The following is a 27,347-nucleotide window of genomic DNA, read 5'->3' as shown; positions in this document are numbered from 1 at the left end:
GTGGCTCAAGTGGTAGAGCACTAGCCTTGAGCTGAAGAGCTGAGGGACAGTGCCCAGGCCCAGAGTTCAGGCCCCACGACCGGACCCAAAAAAAAAAAAAAAAGAGTAAATTTCAAGCACAGTCTTAGAGTTTGCACCTGTTTAATAACTCAGTTACTGGGACTCTCTGGTTAAACTGTGCTCATAGGCCAGTGGACCAAAAGGAAAACACTGTTTAAATGAGATAAATGAGGCTGACTCTTTTGAAATGTCTTTGAAAAGAAGTGGAAATCAAGATATGTAAAAATGCCCAGGTTTTACCTACCTATCCCCAGCCCACCTCAATCTCTGCAGGATTCTTCCAAAGTCTACAGCAACCACATCTACAAATAAATTTTCCAGACGAGAAAAATGTGGGTTAGAACAAAGTATAAAGCACTCCTCTTTACACTGAGACATTGATTGGTACAGAGGGACCTGGGATTTACTTTTGCATAGTAACGTCACCAGATTCCCAGTCCCTAAATTATGTCTTCTCTTTGCCCCAAGAAAGATGTCAGCAAAGCCAAAAAAATTGCCCTGGAGCTCTCAACATTAGCCCTTTCTCTATGCCTGGGGCTGTTCAGTTCTAAACCTCTACATGCTACAGCCCTACCCAGACATGCTGTTCTCTAGGAATGCTATTTTAAATCTACCTTCTCTTCAGATAAAGAAGTCAGCAGCATGGTTTCAAGTCTAGAAACACTGATTCCTAGGTTGTTGGATGAGTGTTATTATCAGGATGATTCAGTGGTCCTCTGTATAGGAAGCAGCCTGCTTTACTAGTATTCAGGACAAGACATCAATATTCCCCCTGGGGAGTTCATTCCAGTATACTAAGCCACCTTAGGTACTTTATGAATTAAATTCTTTGCTTCCTAGACTAGGAACTGAGCAGTGAAGAACTATCAAATTATGATATTCAGTTTCCAGAGTTAGTTAGTAAGTTAGTTAGTTAGTTTCCAGAGTTAGTAAGTTAGTTTTGGTGCTGAAGACACATGCATTAGCTCTTTTCAAAATCATTTTATGTAGTCCACAAGATCATGGAACTGTGAATTTACCTTTTGCCATACTTTAGTCACTTATCTCTAAAGAAAGAAAAACAAAATGGCAAAGTAATGGATCTTACCTTACAAATATTTGGTCAGGCTCTGTCTATAGGAATTCATTATTAACCTGATAAACAACATATTCCCCAAAGACTAAGTATTAGGAAGCAGAAATCTCCAAGTATTTGAAAGACATTTACATACAAACAAAATAATGCATATGATTGTTTTCCAGTGTCTCACCTCCTAAGCTACCCACAAGCTTTGGGAAGGGAGTATCAGATAGACATGCAGAGATTAGATGCCCTTCTTCTTCTGTTCCTATTTTCTCTTAAGTCTGTAAAAGCTAAAAATAATAACAAAACAGAGCCAATAGGAAAGGGCCATTTATTTCTACACTTAACTGAAGGCAAATACAGCATACCCTTATCACACTGCACATAAATATGGCAAGGATGGAGCATATAGCCTTGAAGAAAAGCAACAAAACCTCAACCCTCCTTGCGCCTATATTTCAGTTCCGGAGGTCTTTTTACACTTCTCAAATGGTCACTTCCACTACTCTATCTTGAGGGGGGCGCTTCCTTTCCAGAGGAAGAAAGAATGCAAGCAGTTCCTCACCTGCCCCTTCACCTGCTTCGTTCCACTGCCTAGGGCTCTGAGTCACTGGGAAAACAGAAAGTTTCCCTGCTAAGAATTCTCTTACCTCCACCACCACCCAATTGACCCACACCTTTTCCAAATCCAAACTTTTAGACGGTGGCCATCTTGATGGGTTGACAAGTAAGTTGGTCCTTGACCCACCAGAGATTAAAATGAGGTCTGTGGCAGCTGATGGGGAGAAGGATGGGGAGGGGAGGAGGCAAAGGGGATAGAGATGAGGCAAACTGCCTGACAGCAACCAATATTTCTTGGCATGGAGTCATCCAGTGGTGTTTTAGAGCCTCACCCCTCCTGGAACTTATCCCCTCCATAAAATAGGCATGCACTCTCCTGTCCTGCCCACCCAGAGTTCATACAAGGATAACATTTATTAAGAATGTCTTTTATCCCTGGCCAAATCGATTCCTCTGCCTGGCTAATTTCTTGTCCCAACCCACTACTCTGGCCTGGTTCAGACAGTCATCAATTCCTAGTCTGGAGCTAAGCAAAACCTCCATAGGACAGAAAAGAAGCTCTCCCCAACCTTTTCACCTTCCTCCTATTTTAACTCACGAAATAAACAGTCTAGCCTTCAAACTAGATCATTCCTCCAAGCACGAAGTAACAGTCTTCTGAGAGCCTGTCATTTTGTCCACCCTATTCTGAATTCCTTTAAAACTCCTTAAATAAAGATAAGACAGGGTTGTGTACACTTTCAACACAAATGGTGGAAAGAAATAAAATAAACATCAAAGATGTGCAGCCCAGTCACTGTTTGCAACAAAGCAGGGGGCAAAAAAAAGGAGGAAACTAGAGTGGTAGGCAACTGGTTTATATGTGCACTCTTACCCAGGCCAGGGCGCCCTTTCCCTCGAGTATTGGCGCCAAGTCTCCTGAGTACTAAGGTGGTACTACTGAACCACACAGGAAAAACCCTAAAGGAAGAGGGGTGGGGAGAAATGACTGCAACTGCGTCTGGCTCTTGGCCCCAGTCAAGACACGCCTTCCTGGTCGTTCCTGTTGACTCTCAGAACCGGAATACCGTGGCTGAGACTTCAGAGTTCCGGAGGAATACAAGTGGAGGCAGAACCTGCCACCCCACGCCAGACACAGCTGTCCAGAGGAGTCTCCAGCTAGGTAAAGACAAAAAATAAAAAAAGTGAAACTCGGAATTCTATTACCAAACAAGCATCAAGGACATCCAAAAAGGGGAGCTCCCAGTTTCAAGCTTTAAAGAAGGAATAAGGCACAGATAATCCTTACAAGGAAATCATAGGAAGAAAACAGCACTTGGCTGTTGAGCATCCACGTTGACAAGGGAAAGAAGCAAACGCACACCTCTCGCAGTTTAAGAAGGCCTCGAGCTTGAGCTTTCTCCACACTCTGAGCCCTTTCAGGTAACTCCCTAGGGGTATATCATGGGGTGTCTACCTACCGGGCGCACTTGCCCAACAGCCTATGAGAATCCAGGGCTCAGAAACCTCACTCTGGCTACCGAAAGCCGGACACTCGTACCTGAGCCGAGAAGTGGACGGGCGGGGCAGCCACACATGCGCACACTCTCACACTCACAGACACTCGCACACTCCACCCGCGCGCACGCTCCCCATTGGTGAGAGAAGAGGGTGGGGCCATTCAGACCCAAAACAAACAACCTGGGCTGAGCGAGCCCGTGGCCGCGCAGCCGCGTGGTCTCCGCCCGGTGCGCGCCCGTGAGGGAGCCTCGGCTATACCTTGGCCACCTCGTTCTCCCACCCCCTGGAGGTCTTTGCCCAGGCCCCGCCCCGTGGGCCGCCGCCGGGTTATATTGGGCCAGGCTGAAGGTGGAGGCGAGATAGCTGCGGCTGGCCAGCGCGGACATGCTGTCCCGGAGGCCGGGGGCGGGAACGCGGCTGCGGGCGCAGCAGCCTCGAGGACTCGGCTCTACCAGCGCTCGAGGCTGAAGGTTCTTGCTCCTCTCCAAAGGTGGCGTACACACCATCCCGCATCTTCTCCCTGCCCTGAGGACGCCTTCCAGAGAAGAACCTTTTCCAGGACTTAAGGATACGCAGGCTTCTTCCAGCAAGAATTCATCAGCCCGACCCGCCCCGGCTCAAAGGGAGAACCGCAGCCCTCACGCATTCACTCCAAAGTCTGTAATCCTCGGGCTAAAGACAGCACCCACCCGATTACTTCTCCGCCCTTCTTAGTTTACCCAACACTCACAACCCCTCCCAAGGTAAATTCCGCGGAGGACTCTACGAAAAGAGAGACCAAGGAGAGAGAAGTCTTGGGCGGCAGGCCTGGGCTCCCGTTGCGTGACCGCCACTTCCGACCCGGCACTGGCTCCCCGAGACTGCACGAAGGAAAGGGTACTGTGCCGAGCGGAGATCGGGTGCGCGGCATGAAGTTGGAGGTGTTCGTGCCCCGCGCGACCCACGGGGACAAGCCGGGCAGTGACCTGGAGGGCGCCGGCGGCAGCGACGCTCCCTCCCCGCTATCGGTGACAGGCGACGACTCCCTGGGCTCAGACGGGGACTGTGCAGCCAACAGCCCGGCGAACGGTGACGCCGGGGATCCAGCGAGCAGTAGCTGCGAGCCGAGCGCCAGCGGCGGGCCAGGCGCTCAGGACGACGGCCCCCCGGATTCGGAGGGACGAACCGAAGTCAGCGCGGCGGGACGGGGCTGTGGGGACGCAGGGGGCGGTGAGGGCGCGCGCAGCAAGCCGTACACCAGGCGGCCCAAGCCCCCGTACTCGTACATTGCACTCATCGCCATGGCCATCCGCGACTCGGCGGGCGGGCGCCTGACACTAGCCGAGATCAACGAGTACCTCATGGGCAAATTCCCCTTTTTCCGCGGCAGCTACACGGGCTGGCGCAACTCGGTGCGCCACAACCTCTCTCTCAACGACTGCTTCGTCAAGGTGTTGCGCGACCCCTCTCGGCCCTGGGGCAAGGACAATTACTGGATGCTTAACCCTAACAGCGAGTACACCTTCGCCGACGGGGTATTTCGTCGCCGCCGCAAGCGCCTCAGCCACCGGGCAGCGGTCCCCACTCCCGGGCTGAGGCCGGAGGAGGCCCCGGCTGGTCCCGCCGCGCCCCAGACGTCCGCGCCCGTCGTCTCGGCTTCTCCGCGCGCACACTCGCCGGTCCGCCAGGAGGAGCGAGTTAGCCCCGCTGGCAAGTTCTCCAGCTCCTTCGCCATCGACAGCATCCTCAGCAAGCCCTTCCGCAGCCGCCGCGACTTGGACGCAGACCACGGAGTTCAGGTCTTACAGCTGCCCTGGGGCGCCGCACCGTGCGCGCCGCTGCCGGCATACCCCGCACTCCTCCCCGCTGCGCCTGGAAGAGCCCTATTCCCGCTGTGTGCATACGGCGGGGCCGATCCTGCGCTTCTGGGTGCGCGGGGGACCGAGGTGCAGCCCGCGCCGCCGCCGCCCGCACCGCATCTTCTACTCGCGCCCCTCTCAATCGCTGCCCCAGCCAAGCAGTTCCGCGGTCCCGCAGCCGCGCCCGGCGCGCACCTGTACTGCCCCCTGCGGCTGCCCGCCACCCTGCACGCGGCCTCGGCTTGCAGCCCGGGTCCGCACCTGCCCTACCCAGAGGAGAGGCTTCTGGCGTGAGTCCAGCGCTGAACCCAACAGGGTGGGCGCCTGGGCGCCGCGGTGGGGGCAGGGAACGAAGGCTGGAGGACTGTGCACTTTTAATAGAGAGAAAAAGTTTTTAAAAACACAAAACTTTCCATCAAACGTGCCTTAAAGCTAAGCGTTTTGATAGCGTGTTTTAACTTAATCCAGAATATTTTCCTTTGTCATTTATAACTTTACAGAGACCAAAGCAGTTCTTCTTTTCATTCCTTGGCCAACTCTGTCCTCTCCTTCATAAAGACTTTTCTGCCTCCCTTCTTCCAAACTGCCTATATTCCAACCTTTTTTGTTGCAGCATCTACTGATTAATCTCTCCCCTCCCCTCCCCAAAAGAAACACATCAGGGAAACATTCTATTCGATAAATGATATGACTACTGTTTGGGGTTGAATGACCCTGCTCTTGTACGTATGTGGCATTCACTAATAGACTGTGAGAAGTGTCAGTCTTCGGTTATCTTTGTTAAAGACCAATGCTTCACTGTGCCATAAGAGGGGGGGACGTTGTTGGACTTTGTAATTAAATTATTTATATATTTTTGAAACCTGGATTGAAAATGTTGCAGGCAACGGCTACAGCTTTATTAGTGGTTCTTTGACTATGGTCTCCTTGGGCCATGCAATTTCTTTAAAGGAAGAGTTAACATGTTTGTGGCGTGCCAGGACCACTGCCACATGAAAATAAGTGTGATTTTTATTTTTAATATTATTTTGTGTACATAGTCATGTATAAATTTTATGAAACCCAGGCATAGTGCTTATTTTTTTTTATAAAATTTGCAGTTGATTTATATGCTTTGTAGTGACAGGTTGGAAGTACAGAAACTTTTACACCACTCCCAAAATTACCCCAAATATTGGGAAGCAGCTTTCAGGTTTCTTTACCGAACAAGCCATACAAATGTCCAGAATGGGCCTTTCACAGACAAAATTTCTTAAACAAGAACCCAATTGCCTCTTTAAGTCCTCACTGAAGAGTAACCACAGCAAGTAAGTGCTCATGACTCTCCAAGAATTCTTTAGTAGGCAGGTTGAGGTACTAACAAGCTTATAGTTAAGTAGATATTTTCAAGTAAATGATTCTTATTTGGGTTCAAAGAGCTGGAACTTGATCTTGGCATAAAACTGTGCTAACCACCAAAAATGTCTTCAGGCAGTTTCCACAGCGACATGAATGTCAGTGTTTTTGTCTAAACAAAACCACTCAGCTTTTTAGGAGTGCAAAAGTTCATTTGGGTGTGACCCAATCAGCATTTTGTCTTCTTCATTGCTAGAGGTGGACACCTGCTTCCTAGGACAATTCCCAGCAGTTTATTAATTGCAAAGTTCTAAAAAGTAATGCAAATGGTGAGAAATTTAGACAGGCAACCAAGACCTTCTCCCCTCTCCCCCTACCATCCTTAAGTAAAGCCCATCTTATGATGTGAAGATTGTCTAGTATCTACATCCAATGAGATCAGAAAATTGAATGGAGCTTACACAAGGAGGTTCCTGTTTGGGTCAGGAATGGAAAAAGAAAGCCCATGCCAAAAACTAGCAAGTAACTAGTAGGGAATGACTTGGGTTTTTCTTATTTAGTCGTCATAAAGAGTGATAATAACAGGGTTGAATTATGACAGAAGGTAAACATATGTACCCTCAAGGCTGACAATTAGACAAGAAGATAAAACTGAAACTGATCAGCTGGGGGAAGGGACACCGAGTTTATTTGGTAGAGATTACTAGGTTCAACATTTGCTTTCCTTGTAGAAACTACACGAGGAAATCTAGAGGGAGCAACTGAAGGCAGCCAGCATCTCTCCAACTGTGTGCCTCACTCCTTAAGAGTGCTGCCTACCTTTGCCTCCTTGTTGTAAAGCCCTGTTTTCATTTCCACATTGATACATGAACAATCTGATTTCTGTCTGGCTGTGTAAGTGTTTTGCCTTTTACTTACTAAAATTGCTGCTAGTTCATTTATGATAAACGTAGAAACAACAATGAGAAAAAGAGAAAGGTGAGTTTTAAAATTAACATTTGTTTTCATCTCCCCTAAAAAATAAAAATATTTCCTTTGTCATGAACACCCCAGAGTCCAGAAAACTGAAATCCTTGTTCTGGTTCTGGTTCTGTCTTTGAAGCAACTGCTAGGGAATTGTCAGTCTCATGAGCCTTTGGCCCCAGTTAAGAGTTCCACTACCACTTCCAACCAGGACTCAAAGGACAGTCACTATCCGTGGGCTGGAGGGGTCAGGCAGGGTTCTGGGACTGGGTTGCTTTCTCCACCCCTCCTTCATTCTCCCAGACCTGGAATTTCTGTTTCTCCATGCTAGCCAGAGAAGAAAGGAAGCTTAACAACATAGCTCCCATTTCTTCAAGTACTGCAGAAAATTAGCAAGTTCAGGAGATTCCAGAACACTGCAGGAAACATCAGTCGTAATCAAGACAAGTCTTAGGAGTCTAGTCCGCTGCTGTCCCGATCTTGGCCCAGGCAGTGTGGGCCTTGCTCTCTCAGCTCACCAAAACCAGCACCTTCCAGCTCCAGCTCCTGGGAGAAAATGCGTTTCTTCACCAGCCTGCCGCCGAGGGCGGAGGGCGGAGGAGCTTTAAGGCCTTGAGGATGCAGCGGCTTTGCTCCTAAGACTCCCTCAGCCCATCCTCCCGGCCATGCCTTGCCCTTGTCTTTCCCAAAGCCCACAGCCCCAGTCCAGAGCGCCTGGCCAATGGGGCGGCTGTCCAGCTTTGCAAACACCACATTGCAAAGATACCCCAAACTGACTCTGAGGTTCCGGAAGAGGGGGATGCTGGACTGCACAGTAGGGGTGTGAGGTCTGTTTGATTTGGGAAACGCCATTTGACACTTGTCTGGTCTGTCTGCAGCCTAGGGCTGCTAGCAAAGGCTCAATAAGTTGGTTTTGAATGACCTCACCCAATTGTCTCTACCCCCTGTAGGCTGGCAAAGAACTGAGGGTGGACAGAGGAAAATAGAGGAATCAATGCCTGCCTGCCTCACCAAGTCGCCTTACCTTGCCCTCTCCCTCCGCAGCTAGGCACCTAGTTGGCTGTTGGTGGAATCTAGGACCTTCACTGGGTGATGACACTTGACCCTCGTTCACTGTGAACAGTCCCTTCAGTCTAAAGCCCTGCTGTTCATTATTATTCTGGTGAACAGGAGCAGTTGGGACTGGCCCAAGGGAAGCCCATAATCCAAACTCTGCTACCTGAGCTGAGCTTCAGTGGTCGTGGGTGGCCTCACTCCAGACCCTCAGCTTGGGGATAAGAAGCTTCATCGATGTTATTTCTAGAAATGTGAGTCCGAATCCTGACTCCAGGGTGTGCTATTAGGAAGGAAGAGGAGGAAGCCGGTAGAGGAAGAGGGAAGAAGAGATGGAGAGGAAGATGAGGAAGATAGGGGAGGAAAAAAGGAGTGAGGAGGAAGAAGAAAAGGGTGAAAGAGAAGGAGGAGGAAGAAGAAGGAGAACAAGGTGGTGGAGGAGTTCCCACACGCATCAGTTAAAGATGGTTCTCCCGGGGATCCCCAGTTTATTTGGCTAATTTGGAAGTGCCCCTAAAAAGAACCACTGATATCTAATCTGTCCGACTACTGCAATTTCACCCACTTGACATTTACCTATCTCTGTGAATGTGTGTTCACAGCCAACATGCAAAGCTAAATTTGTGGAATCTGATGAATATACTCAAAAACCCTCTTGCTGGTTAAGGAATTCTAAATTTATACCCAGCAGAAAGGTGATCCACAGACCTGTGGCGGCGCTGGGTCTGGAACCCAGAGGTTCCAACTCCCAGTTCCTATTCCTTCCACTAGAACACAAATATCCAGAGAATTCAAATCCAAACACACTTTGGACTGAACTTAGTTGAATTATTCAGGTAATTGTCTCAATCCACTTTTTAAGACAATGGCCAACAAATGTTCAAAACTGCCCCTCACCCAGAATAGTCCTTTTCTAGAGGCAGCCACATGTAGTGTATTACTGTTTTATCTCACTTCTTCAGAGCAGAGGATGGAGAGCCACATGTGAGCAGAATTCTGCTCAGAAATGAGGGTCTGCTATTTGAATGGTATGCCTCTGGGGACAAGCAATAGGTATTCCTTGCCAAACAATGCTCCTATTTCGTAGCCACACTAGGCCCTAACCAGCAAACTTAGCCTCCTTTCTACATTTAAAAAGAAAGCAATACTTCTTACAATCAAATGCACTTTCTTTTTTAGCTTAAAAAATGAACTCAATGTATCCACATGATTAATAACATTCTTAGGAATGAGGGAACTGAATTGGCATCCAACATCCAAGGGTTTTGCTCCTCGGTATTTAGTATTTCTTTTAATTCTTTTGACCACAACAGCTGAGCTTTGCTTCAGCTCTAGAAATTAGACTCTCATGGGTCTTCTAGTAAATATTTCTTGCTTTCCAACACCATAATATTTCTCTTAAGTAACAGACTTTATAGTTCTCTAATGAGACCATTAAACTTTTGTTATGCTTTAACAACATAGTTTGCTAATTCTTAATGTTGTCAACAAATGGCCTTAATAAGTATCTTCCAAAAAGACCAGGATCAGAAACACAACTCTCTCTGGATTTGAGTACCTCTTTCAAATTGGCAGGGTGGGGCTTTATGAGATGCTGGTGATTGTGGGCCTCTGCCCTGTGTCTTTTCAGCATTATTGATGGATGGGTGATTAGAAGCAAATGTGGTTCCTGTCGTGTGCCAACTCATACAGAGACTGGGAAGAGAACTGGATCAACCTTTGTTTCTGGTGAACTACAGCCAAACATAAACACTCACAGAAGACATCATTTCCCAAACCATTCCTGGAGCTCTTTGCTGCTCTTTTCAGGAACTGTTCGATGTTGATGACTTGCTGTACCTGAACCTTTATCCATTTTTTTCCTTTATCATATCTGCTTGAAATTTGAAATAATGCATGGATCCAATATCTTTGACATATATTTACTGTTTCTGATTGCCAATTTCTTTTGGTGCAGGGAGCTTCAAGTTTGCTAGGCAAGCACTTGAACCACTTGCCTGGCCTTTTTTGCCTTAGTTATTTTTCAAATAAGGTCTTGTGTTTTTCCCAAGGTTGTCCTTGGACAGAAATCCTCCTACTGATGCCTCCTGCATATTTTGCAGCCTATGGCTGGCTCTCCCCATTGTAGTTAAAAGTCTGATGGTACTCAAATCACGAAGTGTCCCATTCATTGGTAGTTTATGCTTGTAATCCCAGTTACACCAGAGGCTGAGTTCTGAAGCTGAGTTTTGAGGATTGCAATTCAAAGCCAGCCTGAGCAGAAATATCTATGAGACTCTTATCTCCAATTAGTAAACAGAAGTGGAGTTGTGGCTCAAGTAGTAGAAAACCAACTTTAATCAAGAAAGCCAAGCAAGACTATGAAGCCCTGAGTTCAAACTCTAGTATTGGTACACACACACACACACACACACACACACATCACAAAATGGTCCACTGAAGAAACAACTCAGAATGAAAATGCTAAGGAAATCTTCATTGGGATTCCAGCTGTGCCTCACACAGCTGTCCATGGATGTGTGTGATGGGTCTCAACAGGATATGGGTTGTATCAGACCATACCATGGAAACTCTCAAGTAATGTCAAGGAGATATGCTACTGGATAATTTTTCCCCTGCACTCAATCAACTTAGGATAAAATGTGTAATTCAGAAAAAAAGTTTTGTTACATCATTTTTTCAGCTTAGTTTAATTTCTTACGGATATTGCAAAACATGCTGGGAACAATTAGTATATAATAGACATATTAAGTTGTCATTCTGATGCATCACAACATACATTTATAGTAAATTTATTCTCAAAAACTTAAATTCCTCACTAGAATCCTACCTTTCAGATTAGGTTTAACACATTAACATGCTTATTTCAGAGACGGGGGCAGAGGCTGAAAAGCTATTTTTAGATTTCATAATGAATATAAAGCACTTAGGTAGAAAGCCCACAGACTGGGAGAATATCTTCACTAGCCATACAATAGACAAGGGTCTCATATCTAAAATATACCTGGAACTCGAAAAATTAAATCCCCCAACAACAAATCCTCAAAGAAACAACTGCCCAATAAATAAGTGGACTAAAGACTTAAAGAAAAACTTCTCTGAAGAGGAAATAAGAATGGCCAATAGACACATGAAGAAATGCTCAACTTCTCTAGCCATAAAAGAAATGCAAATCAAAACAACATTGAGATACCACCTCACCCCAGTTAGTACGGCTATAATCAATAACTCTTGTTGTAACAACAGATGCTGGAGGGGATGTGGACAGAAAGGAACCCTACTGCATTGTTGGTGGGAGTGTAAACTTGTTCAACCACTTTGGAAAGTAGTATGGAGGTTCCTCAAAAGACTCTACACAGAGTTCCTCCATGACCCAGCAATCGTTTGGGCATTTACCCAAATGATCACAAACAAGGCCATACTAAAGCTACCAGCACAACTATGTTTATTGCAGCATTATTTACCATAGCTAAGATATGGAACCAACACAGATGCCCCTCAGTAGATGAATGGATCAAGAAAATGTGGTACATATACACAATGGAATTCTATGCCTCCATCAGAAAGATTGACATTGCCCCATTTGTTAGGAAATGGAAAGACTTGGAAAAAATTATATTAAGTGAAGTAAGCCAGGTCCAAAGAAACACAGATCCCATGGTTTCCTTTATTTGCAATAACTAGTATATGTCTAGGACAAGCAGAAAAGGTCAAAAGGTCACATGTACATATGACCATATAAGATGATGTTAAGCAAAATGAATCCCAAGATAGGGACCCCCAAGATAGGTTTTTTCTTTCTTGCGAGATAGGGTTTTTTCTTGCTATTGTTTTTAACATATTTATAATGTACTATGTGATTTTTTTTGTTTCTTTTGTATGTTCTTCTCCCACAGTATAAGCTCTGTTTTTGCTGTATTTGATTCTGGTGCCCTGCATCTTGTATACACATTTTTATAATTTGGGGAGGGGAAGGCAAATAACAAAATGCTGAAATAAAGATACAGGTTGACCCATTGTTACAACGAGATGTATAAGACACTATGTTAAAACAAACTTTACAACTTCGAGGGTGGGGGGAGGGAGGAGTTGGGGAGGTGGGGAGAGAAGGGATGGTAAAGGAAAAACAAAGGAGGGGGTAACAATGCTCAACAGGAAATGCACTCATTACCTTACTCATGTAACTGTAAAATGTAACAATAAAAAATATATTAAAAAAAAAATAAAGCACATAGGGCTGCTTTCCTGAGTCCCATGGTGGCTCCCTGGCCATGGCACAGCCACGAAACCAAGCAGATCAGATCAGCCTTTCATTTCTTTAATTGAAAGGAACTTCTCAGGATAGTGTTGATAAAATCTAATGCATGTGTGCATATATGTGTGTTTACAAATATAACATGAAAATACTAAATTAATTACACTAAATACTAAACAGGAACTCTGATACAGGATGCTAAAGAAAACTGGAAACTAAAGAAAAGTCCAGAAACCAGCCTGAATATTAGCAAATATTATCATTTAATAAAGTATATTCCAAGCTGGGAAATCTGGTTCACACCTGTAATTTCAGCTACTCAGGAGATGGTAGGAGAATCACAGATTAGAAGCCACCCAGCCCAGGCAAAGTTAGTGAGACCCTATTCTCAAAATTGAAAAAGAAACCAAAGGGCTAGAGGCATGTCTCAAATGGTAGAACACTTGCCTAGCAAGCTGGAGGCCTTAGATTCAATTCCTAGGAGCATAACAACAGGGAAAACACATTTAGACAAGTTCTATGGCCTGAGAAATGAATGAATAACCAAACTTACATAATCATTCCTGTAGCTATATCTGCCCTTGTTTGAGAGAGCTGGTATTTGGAGAAGTCCACATTTGTCTTTGTATCCTCTGCTCACAGCGTCCTGACTTCCTTGGTGGAGCACTTGCCCTGGCCTATGGAACTCAAGTATCAAATACAAGTTGTGACTCAACTGAATGGTCAACAGGTCCTGCTCTGGTGTCCTGCAACTGCCATGCTTCTCTCCTTCCTGAGAAAATCTTCTTATCAAGTCTACATTTGCTTATAAGGCACAATCTGTCTCTTTTGTTGGAAATTCCTCACTACCTCAGGCAGCTAGCCTAACACAGTAAGAGGAGAGTTTTTACAACTCAGTCTCCTTCAAAACTCATTCTACTCCCATGAACTCCTCTAACATTCTCAGTGCCTCAGCTGGGAGGCAAATGGGGACACAGAGTCAGAGGGGAAGTATGAGACAGAAGTTGAGGCTCAGCAGTATAGCAGCATCCTCTCTCTGGGAGCCAAACACCATGGGCAAGATGCTTGGTGATGCAGAGGGTTTGCCAATGCCTTGAGATGAGGGAAAGGTGAGCTTTGCATGATTCCATGTAAATGACAGTCTGAAAAAAGCATAAGGGGAAAAAAATCAGAAGAATGTTTTCCAGGAGCTAGATAGTGGGACTCTAAGAGGCAAAGGTGATTTTGAGCAGTGATGGAAATACTTTACATGGTGATTGTGATGGTAGTGTCATGACTGTGTGTGCTGGTCAGTAATCAGTAGTGTGTACCTGGGCATAGCCGGAGTTAAGCCTCAATAATCTTGACTTAACTCATTCTTACAGAAAATGTATACCATTGCTTATCATGTCACTCAAACTAGTAATAGTTCTCAATTAGAACAAAGGTAGAGGAACTAAAGCTTCATTTGTGGAATCTAGTCAAGTTTTTAGTTAGGGGAGTGTTTTGGCAAAAAGGTAAATTTCCCAGTACTTCTTAAGTCAGATGTCATACCTGGCAGTCCCTTCCCACTTCTGGTCAAAGCTGTCTGTAGAACATGTGCCCACTAGACTTTAATACATAATCTAGACCATGAAGCAACTACAAAATAGGACACATTTGTTCAGTAGCACATTGACCTAACAAAGACCAAGAGTCACAGATCTCACTGTCTCAGTAGGAAGAAGCCATATTTCAGAGATCTTGCCTGCCTTGTAAAGCCCAGGATCCTTCCTTAAGTAGTTCCTAGGGGAGTCAACCAGCTTCTAAGATCAGATCAATGTCCAGAACCCTGCAAGGAGAGGTTAATCAAAAGGAGACCTGGGATTGAACTGGACTGGCTTTGCAGCATCTCCAAATGACTAAACACACTCACCCACCCACACCAGCTTTCAGAAAGCAGCCACAATATGGAACAGATCATGTGGACACAATTCTCTCTGCTTCCTGACCCCAACCTGCCCCCAAATTCTGCAATCACAAGTGTCAGAATGTCCGGGTGATGTTGAGTAAACCGGATACATTTGACCCTTCACAGAAGTTACATATAGTTAGCAATCTGAAACAGAATAATTATTAGTTCTGCTATTTATTAGATGGACCCTTTTGAGTAATAGCCTCAAGGAACACTTATAAATGTAATAAAAAACATACACCTCATCACAGTTAAATGCCCAATGATGTTGCTTGTTCTAGATTTGGGTTGAAGCAAAACCACAAGCCAAAGGCTTTATTCCTTGTCTATTTCTGTCCATGGGGACAGCATCTACTTCAGAAATACTTGAAGTTATACAGGACTTAGTGTCAGTAAGATAAATCTGCCACTTTGGATCCAGAAAAGATGAACAAGCCCATATTTTTTTCCAAAATGTAACTCCAGCAATGTCTGCTGTGCTTAGCCCCCCTTTCCCAGCTATGTCCCTGAGCAAAGTGGAAGTGTCTGACTTCACAGATCAGGCCCTGGAATCCAATATTTCCCAGTGGGCCTCTCTTCATGAGTCACAGGATATGATAACTACTGTCTTTAGTCACCATTGATTCATGGACCTGTGGGTCCATGCCTGATTGCTTACACTGTAATTCATGGAGGAGCCAATACACTCTCAGGAAAGATTTTTACCCTACACCTTTCTGTTTGCCTCACTAACTCAAATACCTCTTATGAAATATCACTATTTGTGTTACTCTATTGAGATACATAATTTTAATATAGGTTCCACTAACAGAGAAAAATGAGAATTATGAACCTAACTTTCCCTCCCTCACTCCTTTCCTAGTTGCAGACTAGCAATCTATAAGAAGACTGATTTGGTGGACTTAGAAACACATCTATCCAAGCAAACACTAACCACAATCTTCAAAAAAAAAAAAAAAAGGACAGTATGTTCACAAAAAATAAAAATAAAAAAGTAATGTATATATTAAAAAAAAGGAATCCTAATGGCAATCTTAAACTTGTTTTTAATATTTTGCTAATTGTTAACACCTCTGTGAATAAAATGATCTATGACCATCTACTAACCTAAATTTAGGGAACTGAATTCATATAGCCAATACAATACCAAGTTCAACCACACATCATTATACCTTTCCCTTTTGGTGATCACTATTCTTTTGTGGAATTATAGCAAGGTATGTACTTGGAAAAATTTGCTTTTAAATTTCTTAAACAGATTATTTTTCCCTTGCCATGGCTTTTTATGAAACTTAGGAAGCAAACACAGGATTTAAAAGAACATGCTATTTATTGTTTCCAACTCAGGCTCCAGAGCGATGCTAGTAATGCATAGTTGAAGATTGGTTCCATGCACACCCCTCGAGCTCAGCTCCTATGCCAGCTGCTGCTCTTAAGTCATGCTTCCTTAGTTCCCCTACTTGCTAGTTCTCTTTGCCCTTTTGGAGAATAAAAGCATGTTATTATCACTGAGCAAACCCTGTAGCCAAAGATGGGATTTAGCTCTAAGTCAGAAGCAAGCTGAAGGATAAAAAGGGGATCACTGGACTCAAAAGAATCAGCTCCAAATCTCTGCAGGCCTAGGGAATAAACAATCTAAAGGACAGTGGTCCTGAAATAGTTTACTGGAGAACTCTGCAATTCTGCACCCCAGCCAAGGATCTCTTGTTTTCCTGGACAGAGACCCAGATGATACCTACTCCTTAGAGCTCAGGTCCCCCCTCAGCCAGCACAATGACAAGGACACCACATCACTCTGCTCTTCTTAAAAGTTTCCCTCCTCTGGAGAGAAGGGTAACCCTCCAGCTATCTGGCAGGCAATCACTTGAGTAATGATCCTGGGTGACAAGAGTGGGATGGGCCTGCAGGAAGCTGGGCCCTGCAAGCAAAGCCACAGAATCCAGCCTCTGAGATAGGGAGCCAGGGACCCAGGACAGAGAAGTGTTGAGACTGCCAAGCTCCCTAGCCAGGAATAGAGAGCAGCAACTAAGCCAGGTCACACTCTGGGCTGCTAGAGGATTCCCTGGCATACAAATGTGCCAACTCAGCCCCTCTTTCAATTGGGGTGTCCTGAGAAGCAAATACAAAGAAAAGAAAGTGAACATCAGTGAATTTGGTTGAGTAAGGGGGAAGGAAAGTGAGCACATGAGAATTCAGGTGGGTTATCATGCCAGCTAGGGTAAGCTAGTACTGCAAAGAGCAGAAGTGATGGTGAGGACACTGGAGATGGTGAAAATGACCCCACCAGTGATGAAGAGCAGGAGACTATTGACTGAGAGGCACTTGGACTGGTAGAAATAATGAGTGCATTTCTTGAGCTGTCATACGTTAGGCTCAGTGATTCTTCTTAAGCCTTCAAAGAAAATCAGGAACAAATACAGTGGTTGAGCATAACAAATAACTGCCACACACACATGCACACACACACACACACACACACACACACACACACACACACACACACACACACACACAGAGTCAAGCCTAGCTAGGCTTTTCCAGTTACAACTGGAGGTCTTTAGCAGGAACGTTGATTTAGAGCACTTGTCAATATCCACGTAAACATTCCTATTAAGGCCAATTTTAAGCTACGATCAGTTTAACATGGATATACCACCCCCAAATATTCAATGACTGATAGTTGCTTCAGGAGCAGGAAGTATAGTGTTCTAGTGTACCAATGAGATGGATTGAGGTCCCTGTAACAGCCCCTCGGAGCTTAGATACTGTGTTGCTGCTGGTCTTAGCCTTATCTCTGATAAGGATAGGATAAGATAGCTATCTCTAAAGCCAGATTGTCAATGTCAGAATCATAGCTCTATTTTTTGTTGGTTTGGTTTGGCTTAACTTGGAGATTTGTTGTTTTTGTTTTGAGCTAGGGTCTTGCTATATAGCTCAGGCTGGCCTCAAACTTACAGTATTCCTGCTTCAGCTTTCCAAGTGCGAGGATTACAAGTATGAAGCACCACTACCGCCTATGTAATATCTGTTGTACTTTGAGAGAATCAGTTAACCTTCGTATGCCTACTTTCCTTACTGACAGAACATAGGGTTATTGACTTTGCAGGGTTCTTGTGCAGGTTCATTGAGCTGCTACATGCACAGTGCTTAAAGCAGCTCCAGGCACATATTAAGAACTGCATAGCGTTGACTGACTGTTAGTGGTTGATATGCCAGGTCCCTACGAGTACAATGAAGATACCCTGCTCATCCTGAAGTCTGCATTTTTTAGCATATTAATTGTGTTAATCAAAGAGATTAGGATTGGGAATTTTCCATACACACATATTTTATATTTTGATTGAATTCACCCCCTCTATTACTCTTTCATTTTTGTGTTTCTACAAAGTACGAATGAGATCCAGAACCCACTCTGAGAAAGAAATAAGAGACTGATATTCTCCTTTATGAGAGAACCTTTTTAATGCACAAAAATGAAGCTCATCTTTTCAACTCAGGAACCATGAAAAAGAAGATCTGCTGTGTTTGAGTTCCTGTGCACAGGGACTCAGGTTAAAAGTTGTTTGTTTTGGGTGATTTGATTTAATGTATATGTTGTAAAAGATTAAATCAAGTTAATTAGTATATCCATCACCTCACATGCTTCTCCATCACCTCACAAGCTTCTTATTTGTGGTGAGAACACTTAAGATATACTCTTAGCTGGGTGTAGTGGCTTACATCTATAATCCCAGCTACTTGGGAGATGGAGATAGGAGGATTCTAGTCTGACACCAGCCCCGTGCAATAAATAAGTAAATAAATAAATAAATTTAAAGAAAATAAAAAAGCATAAGACCCTGTCTGAAAGCTAATTAAAGTAGAAGTAGGACTGGAGAATAGGAGGCCCTGAGGTCAAACCCTGAACCACCAAATACCAATTAAAAAAAAAAAATCTACTCTCTAGCCAGGCACCAGTGTTTCACACCTGTAATCCTAGCTACTCAGGAGACAGAGATCTGAGGAGGAAGCTATCCATTAGCTTTTTTTACTCAAGGCTGGGGTTTTACTACTTGAGCTCTACTTTCTGCTTTTTTCTGATTAATTGGAGATAAGTCTCTGAAATTTGTCTGCGCCAGCCAGCTTTGAGCTGTGATCTTGAAATCTCAGCTTCTTGAGTAGCTAGAAGAAGCACCTAATAGAGTTACAATTTTTTTTAGATTTCACATACAAGTGAACTTCTGCAGTGCTTGCATTTGTATGCTTGACATAATGTTCTTCAGGGTCCATCCCCATTGTTAAAAATGACAGGATTTCCTCTCTGTTTGTAATATGGCTAGAGCATATTCCACTGAGCATACACATCATGTTCTCTGTCTCCATTCATTTACCTATTGACACTTATGTGGACTCCACATCTGTTGCTTGTTATGAACAGTGCTGCAGTGGACATGCCATCTCTTTAGTGTGCTGATTTCATTTCTTATGCATATAGACCCAGAAGTAGGATCACTGGACCATAAGTAGTGCTATCAGTAATTGATGCAGGATCCTCTGTTCTGTTTTCCAGAATAGCTGTGCTAACTTACAATTCTCCCAAGACTATATAAGAGCTCCCTTTGTTCCACATTCTTGCCAACATTTACCTTTTACAATTTTGATAATAACTTTCCGGACATACATGTGAAGTAGTATCTCATTGTGGCCTTAATTTGCATTTCCCTGATGATTACTGATGTGGACCTTTTTTCATATAACTTTAGGCAATTTGTATGTCTGTTTTAAAAAAATGGTTTATTCAGCCAGGTGACAGTGGCTCATGCTTGTAACCCTTGTTACTCAAGAGGCTGAGATCTGAGGATTGTGATTCAAAGCCAGTCCAAGCATCAGATTCTTACCTCCAATTAACCACCAAAAAGCCAGAAGTGGAGCTGTGGCTCAAATGGTAGAAAAGTAGTCTTGAGCACAAAATCTTAGGAATAGTGCAAAACCCTGTATTCAAGCCTCAGGACATACACACACACATACACACACACACACACACACACACACACACACACACACACACACATTTTTTAAAAGTTTATTTGGGTTCTTTGTCCATTTTTTAAAAATCAGATTTTGTATTTGAGTTGTTAGAGATCTTTTTTTGGCATCTATGCTTTTTCCTTTGTTGTACATTTTCAATAAAAAAACAATTTCCAATTGAATTATGTGGATAGGAACATCAAGTATAAGAAGTTATTCTCAGGACTTTGGTTCAGTTGCAAATCTTTGTGAATGTCTAACACTATCCAGGCATTGTAGTACAAAAGAAAAGGCAAGGGTACAATACAGCCCCTCTCCGGCAGATCTCCCTACCAACAAGGAAGGCTACTATGAGGTGACAGGTACATTGCTCTAAGGCACCAGGAATGAAGAGAAGGCCTCCTGGGAGCAGTAATATTTACACTGAAACTTGAACTGTGAATAAATTGGCCTTAAAGGACCAGAGAGCAGAAGGGAAGCTCTCCAGGTAGAGGAAATATCTACTGGTGTGAAACTGACAGGAGCACTCTCATTCAGAATTGCATTGTCTAAGTGGTGCACTGCAGAACTGTAGTTGTAAGAAAGGAGGAGGGGAGACAGGTAGATGTCAGGTGGATTATAAAGGACCTTGGTCTATATTCTGGGGATAATGGGGAGTCACTGAAGAGTGTCTAGCCAAAGACAGACCTTGTCCTTTACTAGAAAAACTGACTGCCCTATAAAGAACAGAATGAAGGGGGACAGGACTAGAGGAGGCAGGAGTCTGTGGCAATGATCCAGGTGAATCAAGATGGTCTGAATCAGTGAGCCACAATGGATATGGAGAGCCAGCAAGTTCTGACATGCTGTGGAGGTACATCCCCAGAACTTGGAGAGGTCAGGAAGAGGACACTGGGTGGTCAGAGATACCATTCACATAGCCAGGGCATCAAGGAACTAACTTTGCTTAGGCATTGTGTGTGTGTGTGTGTGTGTGTGTGTGTGTGTGTGTGTGTATGTGTGTAAAGTTTTTCAGGTCCTTCATGTCATACACAAATAAATGAGGTGTTCTTCATACAGTCAGAATGGTTTTTTGTGTGTGCTGATACTCTTCATGTTTTCATTCAGCTTTTTGCTCATATCTAGTGCTCTACCACTTGAGCTATATCTCTATTCCTGATGCTTGCTAGTTAATTGGAGATAAGAATCTCAAAGATGTGTCTCTCTTGGCTGGCTTTGACCTGAGATTTTCAGATCTCAGACTCCTGAATAACTAGGATTGTAGGCATGAGTCACTGGCATCCAGTTGAGAATGCTTTTACTATTATAATAACTAATATATTATCAATATTATATCAATTACAACAATTTTGGGGGGGGGGGGTCCAGTCATGGGCCTGAACTCGGCCTGGGTGTTGTCCCTCAGCTCTTCAGCTCAAGGCTAGCACTCTACCACTTGAGCCATAGTGCCACTTCCAGCTTTTTTTTTCTGCGTATGTGGTGCTGAGGAATCGAACCCAGGGCCTCATACATGCAAGGCAAGTGCTCTACCACTGAGCCACCTTCCCAGCCCCCAATTACAACAATTTTTGAGAATATTTATTTTCTAATTTTCCCACAGGTTCTATTTGAGCTAAACATGGAGAAGTGAAGTACATAAAGTTAAGCACATTTTAACTACAATTGTACATACACACACACACACACACACACACGTGTGCACCCACGCACGTGCATACACAAGAAGGCCATTCTCCAAGGCTATTGAATGAGATAAAGAGAGAAAAGGATACAAATACTAGCTAAGAAATATGCAAAAATCAAGAAAGATGGGTTTGCTAATTAGCCAGCAATCATCTAGACTGCTAAATTGGGGTCCAAGAAGTCTTCTGTGGTCTCCTGATTTGGTCATTGTAGACTAAGCTACAAGTGGCCAAGCTAGGAGATGCTCCCCTCCTTCCCAGGGATGTCTACGGACTATCTTAGAATAGCTAGAACACCAGTCCAAATATCAGTGATGGGAAAGGATAGTGGCTCTTTGGCAACAAGTAGATAACAGAGCTCATGAAGGAGTAGCAGGAGAGGAAAGGAACACTGATTTTGATTCCTTAAGGTGACAAAACAAAGTTCCATTGGAAATGGCCCTGCCTCTCTCACTATGTCTGGTCCTGTCTTTATGGGAGGAGACAAAACAGAGTCATGGTAATAGAACAGCTTAAGGGTCAAAAAAGTTCTGAGTTAGGTCTCAGCACCCAATAGATATGTTACTGTACTCTAGGTACTTGGTCAGACTGGATTTCTATTTCAATTTATGGAATGAACACAACTGGGTTTGCCAGCCTTGCAGGTGGCAAGAGGATCAAATTATATATATATATATATATATATATATATATATATATAATTTATCCATAATGGATACTTGTATGTGTGTATCTGTAGATATTCAGCAGATGGTTCAGTATTAATAACAGTAATATTACACCTTTAATGATTAAATCAGTCCTCATCAAATCAACTTATAATTATACAAATTTACTATGATCTAAACATTCAATATCTTTTAACTAAATTACCTGGAATTTGATCTACAGGATTATATTATTCGTGTTGTAAATCAAATTCACTTAAGCCTTTGCCAACATGCATATTACATTTCCCAAGCCAAGAAATAAAAACCTCTACTGTTACTGATTGTGTAATCAACTTATTTGGTCTTTAAAAGGAAAAATGCCCTACATACTTAGAAACTACTGAAAAATGCATACATACTGGATGTGTCCTGGATGAAATGTCTTAAGATTCTCCTGGGTTGGGCTAAGAAGGAAAAAAAAAAAGAATCACTCCTATACCCCATAAGAATTTTCAACTGAAAACAAGTCATTTAAGGATTCAGGTGGACCTGTTGCAACAATGAGAAGTACAAATTGTCATGTCAAAAAGGAGCTTTACAATGTCGGTGGGGGAAGGGGGGGGGGGGGGGGGAAGGGAGGGGGAGGGGGGGGAGGCTGGGAAGGGAGGTGAAGGGTAAACAAAGGAGGAAGCTGCAATGCTTGGTAAGAAATGTATGCATTATCTTGCCCATGTAATTGTAACCCCTCTGTACTGTATGTTCACAAATAAAATAAAATTAAAAAAAAAATAACCAAAAAAAATATATGATTAGACAAAAAATGGGAAAAAAAAGAATTTTCAACTGTTAAAAATAGTAAACTGAAAAAATAGCAAAAAAGAAGTTTTATTTTCCTTGAGCAAAGCTAGATTAACAAAATATAATCTGAATTCATCTCCCCTGTCACTTTTTTTCATCTCAATGATTCTGTCTTCCATATTCATATTGTTAAAGCATTAACAATACTTTATTAGAACTAATACTAGTTTTAATATTAGAGCTATTTGGCTCTAGTAATTCTAATATTATGCATCTGAGTGATTAATCTCATTTTAAAATTGTGTTTGTCCCAGGAATTCAAAATTTTTTGTTTTGTTTTTAAATCTTTTTTCCACCTTCTCCTTTACTTTCTGAGGGCTTTTTCAAAGATCAGTCAAGTACTTCTCTGGATGGAAAAGGGAAGAGTCTTTGAAGACTCAGAAGAAAAAAGAATGCACCAAGTAACTTGCCGGGGCCCTTTTTACTTCCAAAGAGGGAGCCTCACCTTGGTAGCATGTCAACTAATAATGCTATATTGAGCCAGTGGGATCTCCTCCAATTAAATTCCCACCTCTCCCCATACTGACAGAGTAAAATATATATGTATGGGGTATTTATAGAAGAGTTTCAAGGTTTTTGAGGGGCTTTTCGTTGTTTTTTTTTTTTTTAGATTTTTGTAGACACAGCTCATGAAGCATGGCACAAACTACAAATATTACCAAAGGAATACAAGTGAATTTGTGTCCATGAATGTTGTTAAGTTTGCTTAAAATTTGTTTAAAATATAGGCAAACAGTATTTTGTAGCCTATATGATAAGTGAAGACTAAAGACTATGAAGGATCATAGTTTTATTTAAGAAATGAAATGCTTATGGCAAACAGGTCATAAATATGTGAAACATGATCTATTTTTCTTAACTAAAATGCCAAGTAAATGCTATTTGTTGCCTATTGGTGAAGATTAAAAGTTTGACAGAACATAGAGTCAGTGAGGTTTGGAGGAAATAGGCAGTTCATAAATGTTAATGGGGTTGTAAATTGATGCAACCTTTTTGCAGGCAATTTGGCAATATCTATTAAAATGTAAAATGCACATACCCTTTGACCCAGCAATTCCATTGCTAGGAATTTATCCTAAGGGTATAATCTCTCAACCGTGCAAAAAGTACATGTGTACTAGGATTTGTGTTGTAGTGTTGCTTGTAACTCTCTCCATGCTAGAAAATTTAATACCAATTTAAGAAATGGCTTAATTAATTAGAATAAAACCACGTGAACTACTAAGGAGGTATGAAATTCATGGCTATATTTTGGGGCTGTTATGGGAAGGAGTCTGGGAAATACTGTGATATGAAGAAAAGCAAATTGCATTGAATCAACAATACGTTGACTATTGTTCATTTGCACTGAAGGTCTTTAAATGTATATTGATAGCTACATCTATATGTATTAACATTTGCACATGAAAGAAAAATTTTCAGGAAGATTCTAAGGAAGGCTTAAGTTGAAGTTATCTCTGGAAAATCACAGGTCTAGAAAGGGCTGGAGTATGGGAAAATAAATTTTATTTTATGTTTTTATTATTTGGGGAAGAAATGAACTTTTACCATGAGTGTGTATTACTTCATAATTTAAACAAATTACTTTACTGAAAGAAAGAAAATCAATGGGAGAAGGAGAAAAGTTTTGGTAATAGAAAAGGGAACTATAAACTACTACAACCACTATGGAAACCAGTATGGAAATTTCTCAAAAAAACTAAAAATAGAACTATCCTGCAATTCTATGGTACTACTTTTCAGCATTTATCCAAGAGATATAAATTTAGATATAATGCAAGTGTCGATGACTTACTCCTGTAATCCTAACTATTCAGGAGCTTGAGATCTAAGGATCATGGTTCAGCCAGCTTGGGCAGGATTCCAATCAACCAATGAAAAGCTTTAAGTGTAGCTGTGGCTCAAGTGATAGAAAAATAGCCTAGAGCAAAAAATCTCAGGGACAAAGTTCAGATCCTGAATTCAAACCCTAGGACCATCTCACACACACACACACACACACACACACACACACACACACACACAATGATATAAAAACCCTTGCACACTACTGCAGCACTATTCACAAAAGCCAAGTTATAGTAACAACCTACCTTATAATAGGTAAATGGATCAATAAAATGTGAAGTGTGTATGTGTGTCTGTATATCTGTGTGTTTATATGTATGTGAGTGATAGCATACTATTCAACCATATAAAAGAGTGCAATTCAACTATGTTTATTGCAGCATTATTTACCATAGCTAAGACATGGAACCAACCCAGATGCCCCTCAGTAGATGAATGGATCAAGAAGATGTGGTATATATACACAATGGAATTCTATGCCTCCATCAGAAAGAATGACATTTCCCCATTTGTTAGGAAATGGAAAGGCTTGGAAAAAATTATATTAAGTGAAGTAAGCCAGGCCCAAAGAAACATAGGTCCCATGGTTTCCCTTATTTGCAATATCTAGTATAGGTATGAGTCAAGCGGAAAAAGTCAGAGAATGTGATGTTAGGAAACGAAACCTCAAATATGTATTTTAATGTTTTTGTTTCTTTCATGCATGTGTTTCTAACGCATTTAAAAGATTATTTCTTTGTTGCTTTGTATGTCCCTCCCCCACAGTGTAACCCCCGCTTTCACTATATTTGATGTCAGTATAACATGTGGAGGAGATGGGGACAAACAAGTCGTTTAAGGATTCAGGTGGACCTGTTGCAACAATGAGAAGTACAAAATGTCATGTCAAAACCAGCTTTACAATGTCGGGGGGGGGGGGGGGGTATGATTGGGTGGGAGGGAGGGGGGAGGCTGGGAAGGGAGGTGAAGGGTAAACAAAGGAGGAGGCTGCAATGCTTGGTAAGAAATTTATGCATTATCCTGCCCATGTAATTGTAACCCCTCTGTACAGTATGTTCTCAAATAAAATAAAATTAAATTAAAAAAAATAAATAAAAAAAAATAAAAGAGTGCAATTAACTCAGGCATCTGTGGTTCATACCTGTAATTTTAGCTACTCAGGAGGCTGAGATCTGAGGATCTATCATAGTTCAAAGCCAGCAGCCTGGGGATAGAGAAGTCTGTGAGACTCTTACCTCCTCTTAATCACCAAAAAGCCAGAAGTGGCGCTGTGGCTCAAGCAAACCAGCACTAGCTGTAAGCACAAAAGCTCAGGGACAGTGACCAGGCCCTGGTTCTGAGTTTAAGCCCCAGGACTGGCACCAAAAAAAAAAAAAGAAAAGAAAAGAAAAAGAAAAAAGTGCAATCATGTCGGTTTCAGGGAAATAAATAAATCTGGAAGTAAGTGAAGTAAGCCATGTTCATAAGATCATGTGTTTCTACTTATATGTTAATTCTAGACCTAAAAGATAAACATTTATGTACACATATATAAGATACACACATATGATTATTCTGGCTAAAGTATGGTATATTCAAGTGTGAGATACCATAATGAAGTCCCTTTGAGCAACTAAAATGCTTTCCAGCAAACATGAGTGTTAAGGTGTTGAAATGTCCCATCATGCAGACATTAGTGGGATGAAGGCAGATGAATGGAGATGGGGCAGTGGAGAAAGAAATATAGTCAAAACACATGTGTACATGCATGAAAATAGAGAAAGGAAACTTAATGAAGCTGATTTGGAAAGAAAAAAGGGTGAAGAAAAAGAAGGATAGAGGGGGGACATGATAAAGATATATTGTATGAATAAGGGATGTGTTAAAAATGAAACCCCAGATCAGCCTGGTGGCTTATGCCTGTTATCCTACCAATTCAGGAGGCTGAGATTTCAATATTTAGGTTTGAAACCAGCCCAAGTAGAAAAGTCTGTGAGACTCTTATCTCCAATTAAATTCTCTCTCTCTCTCTCTCTCTCTCTCTCTCACACACACACACACACACACACAAACACACATACACATACACACACACAGAGTGAAGGAGGGAAAAGGGGTAGAGAAAGAATAAAGAAAGGAGTAAGTATTCTTTCATCATTTTGAATAGAAACCTTTTCCTTTGTCAATGGAGGATAGTGGCACATTTAAAAATTAGCAATTTTGCCAAACTTCACAAACTCCAGCTTGTTGTTCCTTTTATAAATGAAAGCAAGGAAGCCCTCCACAGCTGGCTTCATCTAATCTTTCTTAGTGTCTGCAAACCACCCTGGGATAAAGTCCTCACCGGAATCTAAGCCCAGGGTGACTCCAGGAAGCCAGACGGCATTTCCTCCCACAACGTACAAATGTGTATTTTGCCTGATGTTTTTGTCTCTGTGCCTAGATCCCACAGCGATAGGCGCCACCGAGCACACAGACAGACAGAGGACAGGACGAGACCACTTCTGCAGACAGGAGACAGATACTCAGGGGTCAAGAGGCTGACTTTGCAAAGGCCACAGAGCTTGGGCCTTCAGAGATAGATTTGAATGTCAGGCTTAGATTCTGGTAGCTGGCCAGAAGGTACATGAATTGGGTTTTTTATTATTATTTTTAAAGTGAAAATAACATTTGAAGTCTATTTAATAAGATAATGAGTGATAGTCTGGGATTTTTTTTCCCAAGAACTAGTTTTTTAAAATGAGAGTGTGACTCAATGGCAT

The 27,347-nt window shown here is 42.5% G+C and overlaps 1 protein-coding gene across 1 annotated transcript; it reads left to right on the top strand.

The window, feature by feature from the left end:
• The first annotated feature begins 3,557 nt into the window (after window positions 1-3,557).
• Window positions 3,558-7,402, top strand: Foxq1 (forkhead box Q1). The gene has a single exon (XM_042680334.1). The coding sequence runs from the start codon at window positions 4,093-4,095 to the stop codon at window positions 5,314-5,316; it is 1,224 nt and encodes a 407-aa protein (XP_042536268.1). The 5' UTR covers window positions 3,558-4,092; the 3' UTR covers window positions 5,317-7,402.
• Window positions 7,403-27,347: the final 19,945 nt, after the last annotated feature.

Source organism: Dipodomys spectabilis, unplaced genomic scaffold, assembly GCF_019054845.1.
Source record: "Dipodomys spectabilis isolate Male_0828 unplaced genomic scaffold, ASM1905484v1 ptg000059l, whole genome shotgun sequence".
NCBI classification, from domain to species: Eukaryota; Metazoa; Chordata; class Mammalia; order Rodentia; family Heteromyidae; genus Dipodomys; species Dipodomys spectabilis.
This window is presented reverse-complemented; position numbering and strand designations above follow the sequence as displayed.